Source organism: Notolepis coatsorum, assembly GCF_963971535.1.
Source record: "Notolepis coatsorum genome assembly, chromosome: 1".
NCBI lineage: Eukaryota > Metazoa > Chordata > Actinopteri > Aulopiformes > Paralepididae > Notolepis > Notolepis coatsorum.
The window spans coordinates 226,937,426-226,954,017 of NC_140165.1; the positions used below are offsets into that span (position 1 = coordinate 226,937,426).

The following is a 16,592-nucleotide window of genomic DNA, read 5'->3' on the forward strand; positions in this document are numbered from 1 at the left end:
CAGTTCTCTAGACCAGTTCTCTAGACCAGTTCTCTAGGCCAGTTCTCTAAACCAGTTCTCTAGACCGGTTCTCTAGGCCAGTTCTCTTGGCCAGTTCTCTAGGCCAGTTCTCTAGACCAGTTCCTCTAGACTAGTTCTCTGGACCCAGTTCCTCCTGTTGCCCCTCTACTACCCTAGTTACCCCTCGGCGGCCCTGTTTTTTTTGCTAGCCCCACTCTTGTGGTTCTTCCCCTGCTGGCTTGGCCAGTGCCTTTGTTTTTGTCTTGTTTTGCCCCCTGCCACTCTGTCTGTATTTGTTTTGGGTCGCCGGGTGGCTCCCGTTGGAGGGGGGGATACTGTGAGGTTTTGCCCGCTGCTCACTACCTTTTCTCTGTCTTCTTTAAGCCTACTGTTAGGAATTCCCTACTCACTCTCTCTAGCCCCCACCCTCTCGTTCCTTACCCTTAGTGGCCACACCTGTTTGATATTCTATTATCTCTCGCACCTGTGGTGGCAGGCTAATTAGTCCCCCTGTGGGCTTTAAATACCAGGGCGCTTCCCCTCGTTTTGGCGTGGGGTCGTGTTGTATACTTGCCGAGTCATATTCTCTAAACATCTAGACTCTTTCGGGAGATCCTCTGTCTGCCTATGCTGTTTTATCTCCGGCGTGAGACGAGGTGCAGGCTTTGGCCACCTGTCGCCGTTTGCCTGGAGGGAGACATTGTACTGCGCTCTCTAATCCTCTACGGGAGGTATTCCAGTGTTCCACTCCAGACCAGCGCGCCAGATGCGCTCAAGCCTTCATCTGCTGTCGCCGTAGCCTGTGGAGGAGACTGTTCTGCGCTCCCTGTAACTTCCACGGGAGGCACCCCAGCGTTCCACTGCAGACCCCAGCGCAGCTGTTCGTCCTGACGCACATCCAGACCAGCGCGCCAGATGCGCTCAAGCCTTCGTCTGCTGTCGCCGTAGCCTGTGGAGGAGACTGTTCTGCGCTCCCTGTAACTTCCACGGGAGGCACCCCAGCGTTCCACTGCAGACCCCAGCGCAGCTGTTCGTCCTGACGCACATCTAGACCAACGCGCATCTTCCGGACCCTCGGGCTTGGCACGCTCTCCAGTCACCAGCGCGCAACGCGCATCTGCAAGGGCTTGGCACGCTCTCCAGTCACCAGCGCGCAACGCGCATCTTCAAGGGCTTGGCACGCTCTCCAGTCACCAGCGCGCAACGCGCATCTGCAAGGGCTTGGCACGCTCTCCAGTCACCAGCGCGCAACGCGCATCTTCAAGGGCTTGGCACGCTCTCCAGTCTCCAGCGCGCAACGCGCATCTTCCAAGGATCCTCGTGCTTGGCACACTCCTCCTCGCAGACGCACCCCGAGGCGTCTCTCGGTTCCGACGCGCACACCAAGGTGTGGCGCGCACTCTGTTCCTCGGCTCCGACAGCGGCTACCCGGTGGACGACACCCTCGCCACCGCCACTGTTCCGACGCGCACACCAAGGTGTGGCGCGCACTCTGTTCCTCGGCTCCGACAGCGGCTACCCGGTGGACGACACCCTCGCCACCGCCACTGTTCCGACGCGCACACCAAGGTGTGGCGCGCACTCTGTTCCTCGGCTCCGACAGCGGCTACCCGGTGGACGACACCCTCGCCACCGCCACTGTTCCGACGCGCACACCAAGGTGTGGCGCGCACTCTGTTCCTCGGCTCCGACAGCGGCTACCCGGTGGACGACACCCCCGCCACCGCCACTGTTCCAGCACTCTGTCCCTCGGCTCGGACAGCCAGCCACCCGGTGGCGATGCCCTCGCCCCGCAGCTGTCCCTGTACCTTTACGCATACGCCTGGGTGAGTTTTGATTGTGATGTCACTCACTCAGCGTAGTGCCCTTGCCCCCGTTCCCGCTGCTGTCCCTGTACCTTTACGCATACGCCTGGGTGAGTTTTGATTGTGATGTCACTCACTCAGCGTAGTGCCCTTGCCCCCGTTCCCGCTGCTGTCCCTGTACCTTTACGCATACGCCTGGGTGAGTTTTGATTGTGATGTCACTCACTCAGCGTAGTGCCCTTGCCCCCGTTCCCGCTGCTGTCCCTGTACCTTTACGCATACGCCTGGGTGAGTTTTGATTGTGATGTCATTCACTCAGCGTAATGCCTCTTGCCCCCGTTCCCGCTGCTGTCCCTGTACCTTTACGCATACGCCTGGGTGAGTTTTGATTGTGATGTCACTCACTCAGCGTAATGCCCCTTGCCCTCGTCCCGCTGCTGTTTCTGTACCATTACGCATACGCCTGGGTGAGTTTTGATTGTGATGTCACTCACCCAGCGTATTGCCTCCTTTTGTTCTCACTTAGTTATTTGTTTGGACATTTCATCTCCCACTCTGTTTTGTTCTCTCGTGGATATTATTTTGGACATTTCATCTCCCACTGTGTGTTTGTTCACACGAAGATAGTATTTACTTTGTTACTTTGTTATTTGGACTGTTCTGCATCTGCTCTGTTTGTTCCCTTTGAATATTAACCCTCTCCTCTGTTCTGCAGAGCGGCCCAGATGTTTTCCCACCAGTCCCCAGTTCCTCCCTGTCCCCAGCCCGCCTCCGCGGTTCTCTGTCCCCAGTTCCTCCCTGTTCCCCAGCCCGCCTCCGCGGGCCTCAGTCCCCTCTGTCCCAAGTTCTCCCCTTCTAGTTCCACCTAGTCCCTAGTCCTCTATCCCTAGTTCTCCTAGTCCCTAGTCCTCTTTCCCTAGTTCTTCTAGTCTCTAGTTCCTCTGTTCCTTTAACCTTCCCCTAGCGTTTCCTTTAATGTTTCCCCTAGGCGTTCCCTTACACCTTCCCTTAGTGTTCCCTTTTCCTGCCCGCCTCTTAAAGGCACTTTACCTTCCCCTCATGTGTTTCCAGTGTTTTGTGTTTTCTCCCTTAAAGGGACAGTGCCCTTTTTCCCTGTCCTCAATAAATATCTGTTTCTTGGCAAACCATCATACCTGTCTTGTGTTGTGCGATTGGGGTCGGTTACAAACCATAACAGTACGACCCCACCAAATCGACGACCCCAGCCAGCACAGATGGTGTATGTTGAGTTTGCCTTTTTTTTTCTTGTTCCCTCTAGTTCCCCTCTAGCTCCCCTGTTAGCTCCCCTGTTAGCCCTGTTGGCTTCCCTGTTAGCCCAGTTTAGCTCCCCTGTTAGCCTGTTAGCTCCCCTGTTAGCCCTGTTGGCTTCCCTGTTAGCCCTGTTTGACCCCCCTGCAGCTTGTTAGGCCTCTACTATCTGCATGGCCCCGGTCTGCTAGCTTGGCCCCGGCTGTTAGCACAGCCTCTATGTTATTGCAGCCTTGCAGCTGGCATAGGCCCTGTAGCTAGCCAGGCCCAAGCAGCTAACCCGGTCCCTCTGCATGGCCTCCACTTTTTGTGTTTTATCCCCACTGCTAGGACTGCCCTTTCAGCTAGCAAGGTCAGTTTATCTCACACAGCTAGGACTGTCCTTCCAGCTAGCTTGTTCTCTCATGCTGGTCCAGCCCTGTCTGCCAGCCTAGCTCCGGCAGCTAGCGCAGCCTCTATGTTAATGTAGCAGTACAGCTGGCATAGGCCCTGTAGCTATCAGTGCCTTGGCAGCTACCCCTTCCCCCTGCTAGCCTAGCTCGGGAGCTAGCACAGCCTCTATGTTGATGTAGCAGTACAGCTAGCATAGGCCCTGTAGCTATCAGTGCCCTGGCAGCTACCCTTTCCCTCTGCTAGCCTAGCTCGGCAGCTTGCACAGCCTCTATGTTGATGTAGCAGTACAGCTAGCATAGGCCCTGTAGCTATCAGTGCCCTGGCAGCTAACTTTCCCTCTGCTAGCCCTTTCCCGGTGCTACCATGGTTACCCCTTAGCTACCCTGCTTGCCCCTCAGTTCCTCTAGACCAGTTCTCTAGACCAGTTCTCTAGACCAGTTCTCTAGGCCAGTTCTCTAAACCAGTTCTCTAGACCGGTTCTCTAGGCCAGTTCTCTTGGCCAGTTCTCTAGGCCAGTTCTCTAGACCAGTTCCTCTAGACTAGTTCTCTGGACCCAGTTCCTCCTGTTGCCCCTCTACTACCCTAGTTACCCCTCGGCGGCCCTGTTTTTTTTGCTAGCCCCACTCTTGTGGTTCTTCCCCTGCTGGCTTGGCCAGTGCCTTTGTTTTTGTCTTGTTTTGCCCCCTGCCACTCTGTCTGTATTTGTTTTGGGTCGCCGGGTGGCTCCCGTTGGAGGGGGGGATACTGTGAGGTTTTGCCCGCTGCTCACTACCTTTTCTCTGTCTTCTTTAAGCCTACTGTTAGGAATTCCCTACTCACTCTCTCTAGCCCCCACCCTCTCGTTCCTTACCCTTAGTGGCCACACCTGTTTGATATTCTATTATCTCTCGCACCTGTGGTGGCAGGCTAATTAGTCCCCCTGTGGGCTTTAAATACCAGGGCGCTTCCCCTCGTTTTGGCGTGGGGTCGTGTTGTATACTTGCCGAGTCATATTCTCTAAACATCTAGACTCTTTCGGGAGATCCTCTGTCTGCCTATGCTGTTTTATCTCCGGCGTGAGACGAGGTGCAGGCTTTGGCCACCTGTCGCCGTTTGCCTGGAGGGAGACATTGTACTGCGCTCTCTAATCCTCTACGGGAGGTATTCCAGTGTTCCACTCCAGACCAGCGCGCCAGATGCGCTCAAGCCTTCATCTGCTGTCGCCGTAGCCTGTGGAGGAGACTGTTCTGCGCTCCCTGTAACTTCCACGGGAGGCACCCCAGCGTTCCACTGCAGACCCCAGCGCAGCTGTTCGTCCTGACGCACATCCAGACCAGCGCGCCAGATGCGCTCAAGCCTTCGTCTGCTGTCGCCGTAGCCTGTGGAGGAGACTGTTCTGCGCTCCCTGTAACTTCCACGGGAGGCACCCCAGCGTTCCACTGCAGACCCCAGCGCAGCTGTTCGTCCTGACGCACATCTAGACCAACGCGCATCTTCCGGACCCTCGGGCTTGGCACGCTCTCCAGTCACCAGCGCGCAACGCGCATCTGCAAGGGCTTGGCACGCTCTCCAGTCACCAGCGCGCAACGCGCATCTTCAAGGGCTTGGCACGCTCTCCAGTCACCAGCGCGCAACGCGCATCTGCAAGGGCTTGGCACGCTCTCCAGTCACCAGCGCGCAACGCGCATCTTCAAGGGCTTGGCACGCTCTCCAGTCTCCAGCGCGCAACGCGCATCTTCCAAGGATCCTCGTGCTTGGCACACTCCTCCTCGCAGACGCACCCCGAGGCGTCTCTCGGTTCCGACGCGCACACCAAGGTGTGGCGCGCACTCTGTTCCTCGGCTCCGACAGCGGCTACCCGGTGGACGACACCCTCGCCACCGCCACTGTTCCGACGCGCACACCAAGGTGTGGCGCGCACTCTGTTCCTCGGCTCCGACAGCGGCTACCCGGTGGACGACACCCTCGCCACCGCCACTGTTCCGACGCGCACACCAAGGTGTGGCGCGCACTCTGTTCCTCGGCTCCGACAGCGGCTACCCGGTGGACGACACCCTCGCCACCGCCACTGTTCCGACGCGCACACCAAGGTGTGGCGCGCACTCTGTTCCTCGGCTCCGACAGCGGCTACCCGGTGGACGACACCCCCGCCACCGCCACTGTTCCAGCACTCTGTCCCTCGGCTCGGACAGCCAGCCACCCGGTGGCGATGCCCTCGCCCCGCAGCTGTCCCTGTACCTTTACGCATACGCCTGGGTGAGTTTTGATTGTGATGTCACTCACTCAGCGTAGTGCCCTTGCCCCCGTTCCCGCTGCTGTCCCTGTACCTTTATGCATACGCCTGGGTGAGTTTTGATTGTGATGTCACTCACTCAGCGTAGTGCCCTTGCCCCCGTTCCCGCTGCTGTCCCTGTACCTTTACGCATACGCCTGGGTGAGTTTTGATTGTGATGTCACTCACTCAGCGTAGTGCCCTTGCCCCCGTTCCCGCTGCTGTCCCTGTACCTTTACGCATACGCCTGGGTGAGTTTTGATTGTGATGTCACTCACTCAGCGTAATGCCTCTTGCCCCCGTTCCCGCTGCTGTCCCTGTACCTTTACGCATACGCCTGGGTGAGTTTTGATTGTGATGTCACTCACTCAGCGTAATGCCCCTTGCCCTCGTCCCGCTGCTGTTTCTGTACCATTACGCATACGCCTGGGTGAGTTTTGATTGTGATGTCACTCACCCAGCGTATTGCCTCCTTTTGTTCTCACTTAGTTATTTGTTTGGACATTTCATCTCCCACTCTGTTTTGTTCTCTCGTGGATATTATTTTGGACATTTCATCTCCCACTGTGTGTTTGTTCACACGAAGATAGTATTTACTTTGTTACTTTGTTATTTGGACTGTTCTGCATCTGCTCTGTTTGTTCCCTTTGAATATTAACCCTCTCCTCTGTTCTGCAGAGCGGCCCAGATGTTTTCCCACCAGTCCCCAGTTCCTCCCTGTCCCCAGCCCGCCTCCGCGGTTCTCTGTCCCCAGTTCCTCCCTGTTCCCCAGCCCGCCTCCGCGGGCCTCAGTCCCCTCTGTCCCAAGTTCTCCCCTTCTAGTTCCACCTAGTCCCTAGTCCTCTATCCCTAGTTCTCCTAGTCCCTAGTCCTCTTTCCCTAGTTCTTCTAGTCTCTAGTTCCTCTGTTCCTTTAACCTTCCCCTAGCGTTTCCTTTAATGTTTCCCCTAGGCGTTCCCTTACACCTTCCCTTAGTGTTCCCTTTTCCTGCCCGCCTCTTAAAGGCACTTTACCTTCCCCTCATGTGTTTCCAGTGTTTTGTGTTTTCTCCCTTAAAGGGACAGTGCCCTTTTTCCCTGTCCTCAATAAATATCTGTTTCTTGGCAAACCATCATACCTGTCTTGTGTTGTGCGATTGGGGTCGGTTACAAACCATAACAGATTGGCAAGAAGCATGGGCAAATGTCCGTCTTACATCAAGGAACCCGGACCATCAACAAATCAATCTTAACTATATTCACAGGACATACTTGACTCCTATAAGACTGAACAGAATGGGTCTTAAACAAGACTCAAAATGCTCCCAATGTACAAATGGAGACGAAGGGACATTTATGCACATGTATTGGGACTGCCCACCAGTTAAGGCATTCTGGAAAGATGTGACCCATCAATTATCAAAACTCGTATCTTGGAATATACCAGTACACCCCTCTGTATTACTATTGAATGATGTTTTTGAGTTTGCAGTAAATCCACAGCTAAAGAGATTGGTTTTATCGGGTATCACAGTAGCTAAAAAACTGATCGCATCACGCTGGTTTCAACCGGAAAAAATGTGCCGGAAGGTTTGGTTTCTTACATATCTCGATGTGATTTATCAAGAAATATCTACAGCAAGAATTCTGGGTCTCAACGAATCCAAAATGTCAATGTGGTTAGAAGTGGTGGAGAGAATAAAAGCTAGCTTATAATGGTAGTGTCTGGTTAGGAGTGAGGGATAATGGAGGTACTATCCAAGGAGGGGTCCGGGAGGGGGGGGGGGGTTCGAGCTGGAGCATAATTGTGTAGGGTTTTAGAAAATAGGTATTAGGGGTATATCCTGTATAAGGCATTGGTATAATTGGTAATTTCGTTGGATATACACTGTATACGGTAAAATATTATTATAGACTTTTTTTTGTTTTCTGTTTCTGTACTTGCATGTCATTTTAGCCACCTTGATTGTTAGTTTCATTATGCATTGTATGTTGAGTACTGACTTTTAATAATTTTTGTTTTGCAATAATAAAAAAAAAAAAAACAAAAAAAAAGAGGCCATTCAAGGCGGGATCTCCCTTCTTAGATGTCGGTGATAGTAGTGTTGCAGACTAACAGTTGGTAAGCATGCATTCATGTGTGTAGTGAAACACAGACGAGTGCATGCAATAGCAACTGAACATTTTGAAAAATTAAAGATAGAGCTGATAGCGATAGCAACTGAACATTTTGAAAGATTAAAGATAGAGCTGATAGCGAGTCTATTTGAGGCACAGGGGCGGCGCAAAGAGGGTCGCGTCCACCCCGTCTTAATCACGGGACGTTCAACACTCCGGTCATCGCTCTGAGACAGCCGGAGACAGGGAGATAGGGGGCGGCGCAGAGAGGGTCGCAACCTCCCCGACATCATCGCGGGACATCCAGCACTCCGGTCACCACTACGAGACCGCCGGAGACAGCCTTCTTGAGATACAGCAGCAGATGGTTGGGTGTTACTGCACAGGACAGCAAAATACTAAACAAAATGGGAAAGTGGCAGGACATCACAGCTATTTTAAAGTCAGTTTAGTATGCTTTATGTGATCGACAGCTATACCAGACGGGTTTACCGCATCGGAACAACTCTGATGTGGTCAGTTGTTGAAACGGTCCAATTTGTCATATCTTCAACAGGAATTCTGTCTGCTTTCTGGACACTGAAATCTCGACTCAAAAAGCTGAAATTGTTACTAGCTGACAACGTCTGAGTTGTTCTGATGCGGTGAACCCGTCTGGTATTCCAAGCAGGTTCATACCAAATGCCAATAGGTGTACTGTATGTCGCTGTCTGAGGAAAAACACTCATCTCCAAAAAGTTTACTTTTGAGGAATTCAGATAAACTGAATGTTTCATAGGTCCTAAAGTCATGAAACTGGCTCACAGAGAACCATGTAAATATTCATTCCCCCCTCAAAAAAAAGAAAATGACCAAAGCTGGAGTTGTGTTTTCTATCCGACTGTCTACTACTATGTGTCATTGTATTAACCCGGCTTTGCTAGAGCCTCTGAAAGCCAGTATCGTCAGCCAAGAGGCAGCAGTCAGATAGAGTTGCTGGAAGAGATTAAAATGGTAATATACAAGATCATAATTTTTGGTTGTTTCGGTGACTATCTATTGATGGTAAGTGATCATCGTTGTTTTTAGTTTTTTGCACTGTTTTGACTTTCTTTCCATGTTGAAAATGCATGCATACTGAGTTAATGTTCTATTCACTCCAAACAAACTACTGTTGCTGTTTGACACCACTGCTTAGAACAGCCAAGAATGCCACATTCATTACCTGGGTATCCACTACTAGGTGGAAACACTATTGTGTTCTATCGTCAGTGGCAAAATAGACACTTATTTACATGAAAATATTTCCGATTATTACTTTAAACACATGAGCATCTTCATTCAGGATATGGTACTTTGTCTTACTTTGTGATTGACCTATCACAAACCCTGTAATCACTGCCGTCTGGGAGAAATGCGAGGCCCTGTGCGAGATTTAAATGCGAGGCCCTGCACGAAATGTTTTTTATTAATTAATTAATTTAAAATATATATATATATATATATATATATATATATATATATATATATATATATATTTTTTTTTTTTATTTTTTTTCTTAAAGGGGAACTATTTTACTATTTCTTTCACTATTTGGGCACTTTTACACAATTCCTGTGAGTTTATGGAACACATGTGTAAGGTTTATTTAAAAAAAATATATTTTTTTTCCTTTCTAATCGAGTACTCAAAAGCAGCATTTGTCTACCTCAAAATGTTAAGCCGTTTTGAGGCTTGGCCACGCCCATACTCTGAATGCGATTTGAGTGACAGGGAGAGAGAGAGAGACCCCCACCTGTAGCTCCGCCCATACGCGTGCGAAAGTGAACTCGTAAACAAACATGGCGCACGCATATATTTTTGATCCGGAGAGTGACCCCGACTGCGACTCCGAGGAGGAGGAGGAGGACGAGATTGAACGACGAGGGCTTCAAGTTGTTTCTGAGTGGTGGGTAATGTATACTGTCTAACAACAGTCAGTAACAGTAACGTTAGTTAGTAGTTATTTATGACGTTATAGCGAGGTATAACGTTAGTTTTCTTTGGGTAAATTAGGTAGCATGCCCAACGAAAAGAGAAGCATAATGTTATATATTGCATCCACGTCTTACAAGTACAGTAGGAATTGTGTTGAATCTGTTCACTTTACAGTATATGCACTTTCGTTTATGCACTGCAGGTGTGTCTGTGGCAACTGTGCTCGAATGCCTACCGCGGTGGAGAATCTTTGTTGCCTGGAAATACCTCAGGTATTGATTGATTGAAAACTTTAGATTGCAGAATGGGTACAGTACAGCTCAATTACATAAGGGGATGCAGACCAGAGAAAGACTTTCGTCTTGTTTACATCAGGGTCCCCCATTTTCAATTCATCATAACATAAATGACATACAGGTAGACAGTACTGTTGCATCTAGACATTCATGACATACCAGATCTACAAAATATACAGTACTGTTTATGAGTAACATAAACTGGCTAACAGTTACAGAAAACATGCATCTGGCTAATGTCACATTCTTTAGATTGACCTTGAAGAATGAGGACAGGGTTTAGGGTGAATAAATGGACTAACTGTGTTGTTTTATATAGGTCAGGAGAAGATGTGACCAAGCACCGGAACCCCCGTTGTGCATGGTAGACCACCCAGGTTTGGAACCGGTCTGCCTAAACCGATATTCGCTGCAAATGGCAAACAACATCTACAGGGCAGATTATGGGTGTCTGCCAATCCGGGGCGTAAACAAGTATGTATAATGTAATAACAGTACAGCTGTATAATGTATTTGAATACTGTGTTGTGCATGAAGGAATGTCACTGTGTTGTACAGCACAAAACACAATTTATTTTACATTATAATACCAGCGAATATTACTTGTACATCATACAATTGTGTAATTGTAAATGAACAAAGGCAGTTGTGCAAATAGTGACAATTCAAGTATATACGTTGGCTTCCATAAACACATACTAATACTGGGAGGAATAAATCCACTACTATAAGAGGAGTAAATAGCACTGACTTGCCAAACACTTTTAATTATTAAATGGGGTAGTGTTTACAGTGTTCACGAGAATAGTCCACATGAAGGACCCAGTGTTGTGGCTTCAAGACGCATTGCCCAGTTGCCTCTGAACTCTGAGACAAGCTCACAAATTCCAACAGCATCTTCCATACACCACTAGCTTAGCTAGCTATATACATTACTCTACATGCTAATGTTACAACAAGTAAAAATATCTAGTTAGCAAAATATTTACCACAAAATAGTACAAATGCTATTTACTAAGGTTAGGTCATTGAAAATCAGCCTATGACTATTTAGAAAGCTTTACATCGGTTAACTGAGAGCTTATGATAAGGTGATGGAGGTAGCCGTTGTGTAATGCACATAGGATGTACAGTTTACAGGACAGGGTGAATTGAAGTCCACATCATTTGCTCGTATAACAAAATGCAGTTGTTTCAATGTAGGGAGTAAATGAGCCGGGGCTTTCCCTAAACAATGATGTGGGGTGCAGAGCGCCACCATGTGTTTATATACACACACAGCTCAATAAATTAGAACAGTGTAAAAGTCTATATATTTTGCAGTAATTTGTGCAAAAGGAGCCCCACCCAAGTACTGAGTGAACATACTTTTCAGAAGGCCGACATTTCTATATTACATTTCTCTTCAAACTCTCAAGATATTGAATTTTGGGCTTTAAGCCATAATCATCCAAATTAAAACAAATAAAGGCTTGAAATATTTCACTTTGTATGTAATGAATCTATAACCGAGTTTTGCTCGAATTACTGAAATAAAAAAACTTTTCCACGATATTCAAATTTATTGAATATATACCGTATATATAAAAATCTTGGGGTTAGACAGACACATCATTGGGCAATAGTGATTGAGCCCAAAGCATGCGTCTCAATTTCTTTTATAGACTTAGCTGGCACGGCCGGGTGTCACCGGCCACTGGGAATTCAAACAGACCTATATCAGTGGAATGCAAAATATCCCAACGCTGATAATAATAATAATAATAATAATAATAATAATAATAATAATACACTTTAGTTGTATAGCACCTTTCATACAAGGATTTGGACATTTACGGTGGCCAGTTTAGAATTGCAGCCTCCCGTAGGTGCTCTTTGAGAGCGGTTTTGAAGGTGGGTAGGGATTCACATTTTTTGTAATCTAGTGAAAGATTAAATCTCTATTCATTATGTACACGGACAGCTGCAGATCGCTTGATGACCAAAGGCATCTGGTTACGTTTTCAGATGACACTGTCCTTGTATCCCTACTGCAGCGCTCCTTTTCATGGACCTTTTCATAAATAAAATACTTCTTTTTCTTCTTTAGTCGTTTCAGATATGTAGCTTATCGAAGCTTTGTCAGCTGGTGCTGGGGTTTTCTGGGCCGCCACGTGAGGGTCGTCATTCCCTCTTGTGTGGTCCTTCGCATCCATGCAGAATACCCAGACGAGGAGGGGGTATACACTGGCTTCAGACCGCCGCCCCTTGACTAAAGAAAATAAAAACATTAAAAAAAACTCTAAAACCTTTGTGTTACTACTGTATAATGAGTCTTGGTTGGTATGAGTGTGTATAATGAATATAAGTATGGGTTGGTAATAGTGTATACTACTCATTGTTTTATGGTTGAAATGTTCGAGATAAATAAAGAACATTACTGACTATGAGGGAGCAGGTTCATTGGACCAGTAGCCTGGTCTGGCTTCAGACCGCCCCTTCATTAAAGCGTGACTCATATCCCGCAATGGCATCCTCCATCGAAGGCCTGTCAAAATGCGCAGACAGATGTTCAGGGATGGGAATCTCAAGCACCTGCTCCATGTAACGCTCCGGTTCAAGGATGACGCTGTCAAACAAGAACTCCATGAGCTCGTTCACATAGTCTGTAAATAAAAAATGCCATGTCATGTTATAAATGTTATTTAAATGTATTTGTATTCTTATAAGTGCAGTTTTAGTCTTTCAATAATATAGTTTATGCAGAAAATGACAATCAAATGGGAAATAAGATAAACTAATAAGATGAAAATAAATATGCAGTGCCTTTATAACCCTATACGCTCTATACAAGCCCACTTTATCATATATAAATATCATATTGATAAGCCTTGTGTACTTGGCTTTATACAATTAGTCAAATGTGTATAAATACCAGTACTTGGCCATTTAAAAGGGAAGAGGGATATGGCCTGTTGAGAAATGTTACCCCCAATAGCCAGTGCCTCTGTTTTGTCTGTTAATTTTATATCCAGAGTAATAACCAAATGTTTTAATTTTACTCATACGGCATGGAATCGACCTCGAAATAGAAATGGAAAAATCTAAACCCAAGTGCCCAAGAATAAGTTAACATTCCAAGAAATTGCATGTTTTACTCACTGAATGTTGCCGCAGCCCTTATGGGTTTCAGAGTGTAGCCCCCCTTCTTTGCCTTGGGAAAATTTAACTTGAAGGCAGGCTCTCCGGTGGAACTTGTAGCTTGTGGGCGTTTGGCATTTTCATTGAAATGCATTGCAGATAGGTAGAGTCTGAAAGAACAAAAATATATATAAGCAATATATTTTTAATAGATCTAGTAGGTAATCTATTTTCTACATAATGAGTGATTACACATCAGGTGTTCATAATTAGTCATCTGTACACAATCTAAATTACCTGCAAAGCATTCCTAGAAATGGAAACACAACGTTCTTTGGTGCGAACCGTAAGATGACACTGTGATAAGACTCCAATGGAGACGTTTGGTGGTGTGGACTGAGTTTAGCGACATCCTTCAGGATTCTCTTGTTTAGAAGCACTTTTTCAAGTCTGAAGGCAGCCTTTGATTCTAAAGGTAAAAAGAAATTGCATTCAGAAAAAAATATGTTAAATATATACTCATCATGAAAGATGGACAGACATACATAGGTCTTTTGACAATATCAACTTCTGACACATAACCATAGTGTGTACATACGAGGCTTCAACCACTTGCTCTTATCTCTTGAGAGATGGTCCGCATGAAGACACTTTTTAAACAGTGGGTCTTTATGTGTATGGACATCATGCATGTGGTTGAACAGTGACGTCCACTTTGCCACTTTCTCAGGGCCTGTCTGCGATGAAGATGCAGTCCAGTAGAGGTGGTTTGTTATGGCTTGCCTCCACTTCTTCACCACCAGACAGTCCTTGTCCTTGGCCACTTGGTCCACCTTCTTAGACAACCCTTGTAATAGGATTTTGCAGAACATAAGTCATCATCCAGTCTATTACATAATTGATTTACTTACCAAGCTATACATTGTTTACACAGCTTAATTTTAGACCTTTGATATCATGCATATTTAAACAGAACAGGATAACAACAGCATAAGAGATTGAATGTGTCATACCCTTTGCTAGATGCCAGACATCATAGAAGTGATTGATGCCCTGATCTCTCAGGAACTTCTGAATCTGGGGGTGACGGTCTGTGACAATGCAATCCAATGTCACACCACTGTCCTTCAGAAGAGCTAGGCTTCGCTGCAATCCTTCTTTTTCCATGTGGTAACTGCCACCAACCTCATTGCTCTGTTGAACAGAACAGAGGCAGAACAGTATTTTTTATTTTTTTCTAGATTTTTTTTTGTATTTTTTTTTTTTATAATTTTTTTAAACAGACATATAAACAAACATGACAACACACGATAAGATATACAAGCATTAAGGCGGCTAGGTGGTGTAGTGGGCAAGGCACTCGCCACCAGTGTGGAGACGCTAGGATTCGCGTGTTCGAATCCAGCTCTCCACATTGTTTTCAGTTTGGCTGGTCGTCCGCAGTAATACACATTGGCCGTATTACGGGGAGGGAAAACTGAAGGGTGGGGATCGAACGTTGTGAACAAGCGACTCCTACAAGTCGGTTGGTGCGCCTGCGCAGTAGAATCAGGAAGTGTCGGGGGCAGCGTGAGCCTCCCACGCGTTACTCCTCGACACTGAGAGATCGAGCTGCGCAGGTGAAAAGATGTGACTGCTGTTACCTCAAGTACCGGAGGGGACTTGTGCTATGTATGACTTAGTCCACATTGCAGCCGGCTTGTGGGAGGCAAGAAACAGCGTTCGTGACAGGGGAGGGTTGAATTGGATGATACGAAATTGGGATGGGAGAAAATATAGAAAAATGGGAGAAAAAGTGGATCAAAAAAAATATATATATACAAGCATTAATTCACAGTGCATATCCAATGAAATTACCATTTAGTCATGTCTTATACAGGATATACCCCTAATACCCGTTATGTGATTATGCCATTTATATAATAATAATAATAATAATAATAATAATTTAGGATCGCATTGCTTAATTGGTAATTTGGTGTATACTATGCCCTTCAGCCTATGTGGAGCTACTATATTTTCTTCTAAATTTCTCCTTGGATACTAATGCTTGGGGATCAAACCATGTTGTTAGTGGTCTTAAAGTGTACGCCTTAAAGTAGTGGTAGAAATCTGGAAATGCCATACCTCCGTCTGCTTTGTTTCTCTGTGCGGTGGATCTTTTTATACGTGGTGGTTTGTTATTCCAAATAAATTTGAATGTGGAGGAGTGTAATTCTTTCCAGTAACCGTTGGAGGGGGTAACGGTAGAACAGTATTTATGTTTGGACACTAGGGGGCACACCAGCTCTATTATAAGAGGCTCTGTATTCAGAGCTAGTACATGTTTGTTGCAGATAAGCAGTTCCAGGTTTGAGAGGATTCACTCTCAAACCTGGAACTGCTTATCTGCAACAAACAATTGACAACTGCTCTGTTCAACTTCATCATCATTCATCTTTTCCTTTGGACAATAAAACCCTGCAAACTACATCGGCTGCATCTTGGACAGTCAAGTCATTCAATGAGACAAGCGGCCACTACAAGTAGTATACCGGTATTCACCTGCACTAGCTGGATGTCTATGACAGTGTTGGAGTCTAGTTCCATGACGGAGTAGCTGCCGTACTTTGCGCAGTGGCCTGTGGACATACAGGAGTAGAATAACAATTTCATCAATGTAGTGCAATACTCTGAATTAAATCATAAAGTAGAAATCTGACATTGGGAAATGCTTCTAACCTGGGGAGTCTGCACGCATGTCGCCGCCAACGATGACCTTATTCTTCTGGCTCAAAGTTGCAAGAGTCACCTGAATGAATGAATGAAAACTTTATTAACAGATTGCAGAATGGGTACAATACAGTACGGCTCAATACACACAATATCGCCATACTACTACTGTTACAAAGGGTCAGATTAAACCGAATATATATATTTATTGCTTGAGATCCCTTGTATAATATTTGTATATCGTTTGATATCCCTTGTATATTCTTTATATACACGGAATATCCCTTTACCTGGGTACAAACCAGACCATAATACTCGCTCTCCTATTGGACAGCGACCCCTAGGCGCCAACGACCATACACCCAATGGCAAGTTCAAAGGCAACGCCAAGGCATGTCTCAACATGTCCAAGTCTGCGCAGTATTACGAGACAGAACTGAGGTTGGCACTAGATAATTCACCTTACGTATAAATACGGCGCAGGTGGAAACAGCAGCAATTCGTTCATTACTAGTAAAGCCTTCACCACGAGACAACGTGTAGTGAAGGGGGCAACTTTGCCTCTGAATAGAGCCTTGAGAACCGCATGCGAATAGATTGCTAAAGTGTCAGAGTTTAACGCAGTACCGTTGAGTTCGACTTATTCTAATGTGAAGTAATAGTCTATCATTTATAGTGTATCGTGCGGCTACC

General features: G+C 46.7%; 1 protein-coding gene across 1 annotated transcript; it reads right to left on the reverse strand.

The window, feature by feature from the left end:
* Positions 1-12,126: 12,126 nt before the first annotated feature.
* Positions 12,127-15,927, reverse strand: LOC311224163 (uncharacterized protein; the record flags this gene model as incomplete). Its single annotated transcript, XM_084309032.1, has 8 exons — positions 12,127-12,318; positions 12,492-12,712; positions 13,209-13,357; positions 13,485-13,656; positions 13,786-14,034; positions 14,201-14,381; positions 15,732-15,808; positions 15,909-15,927. 7 exons carry the CDS (start codon positions 15,925-15,927, stop codon positions 12,534-12,536), a joined length of 1,026 nt encoding a protein of 341 aa, XP_084165158.1. The 3' UTR covers positions 12,127-12,318; positions 12,492-12,533.
* Between the last annotated feature and the right edge of the window lie 665 nt (positions 15,928-16,592).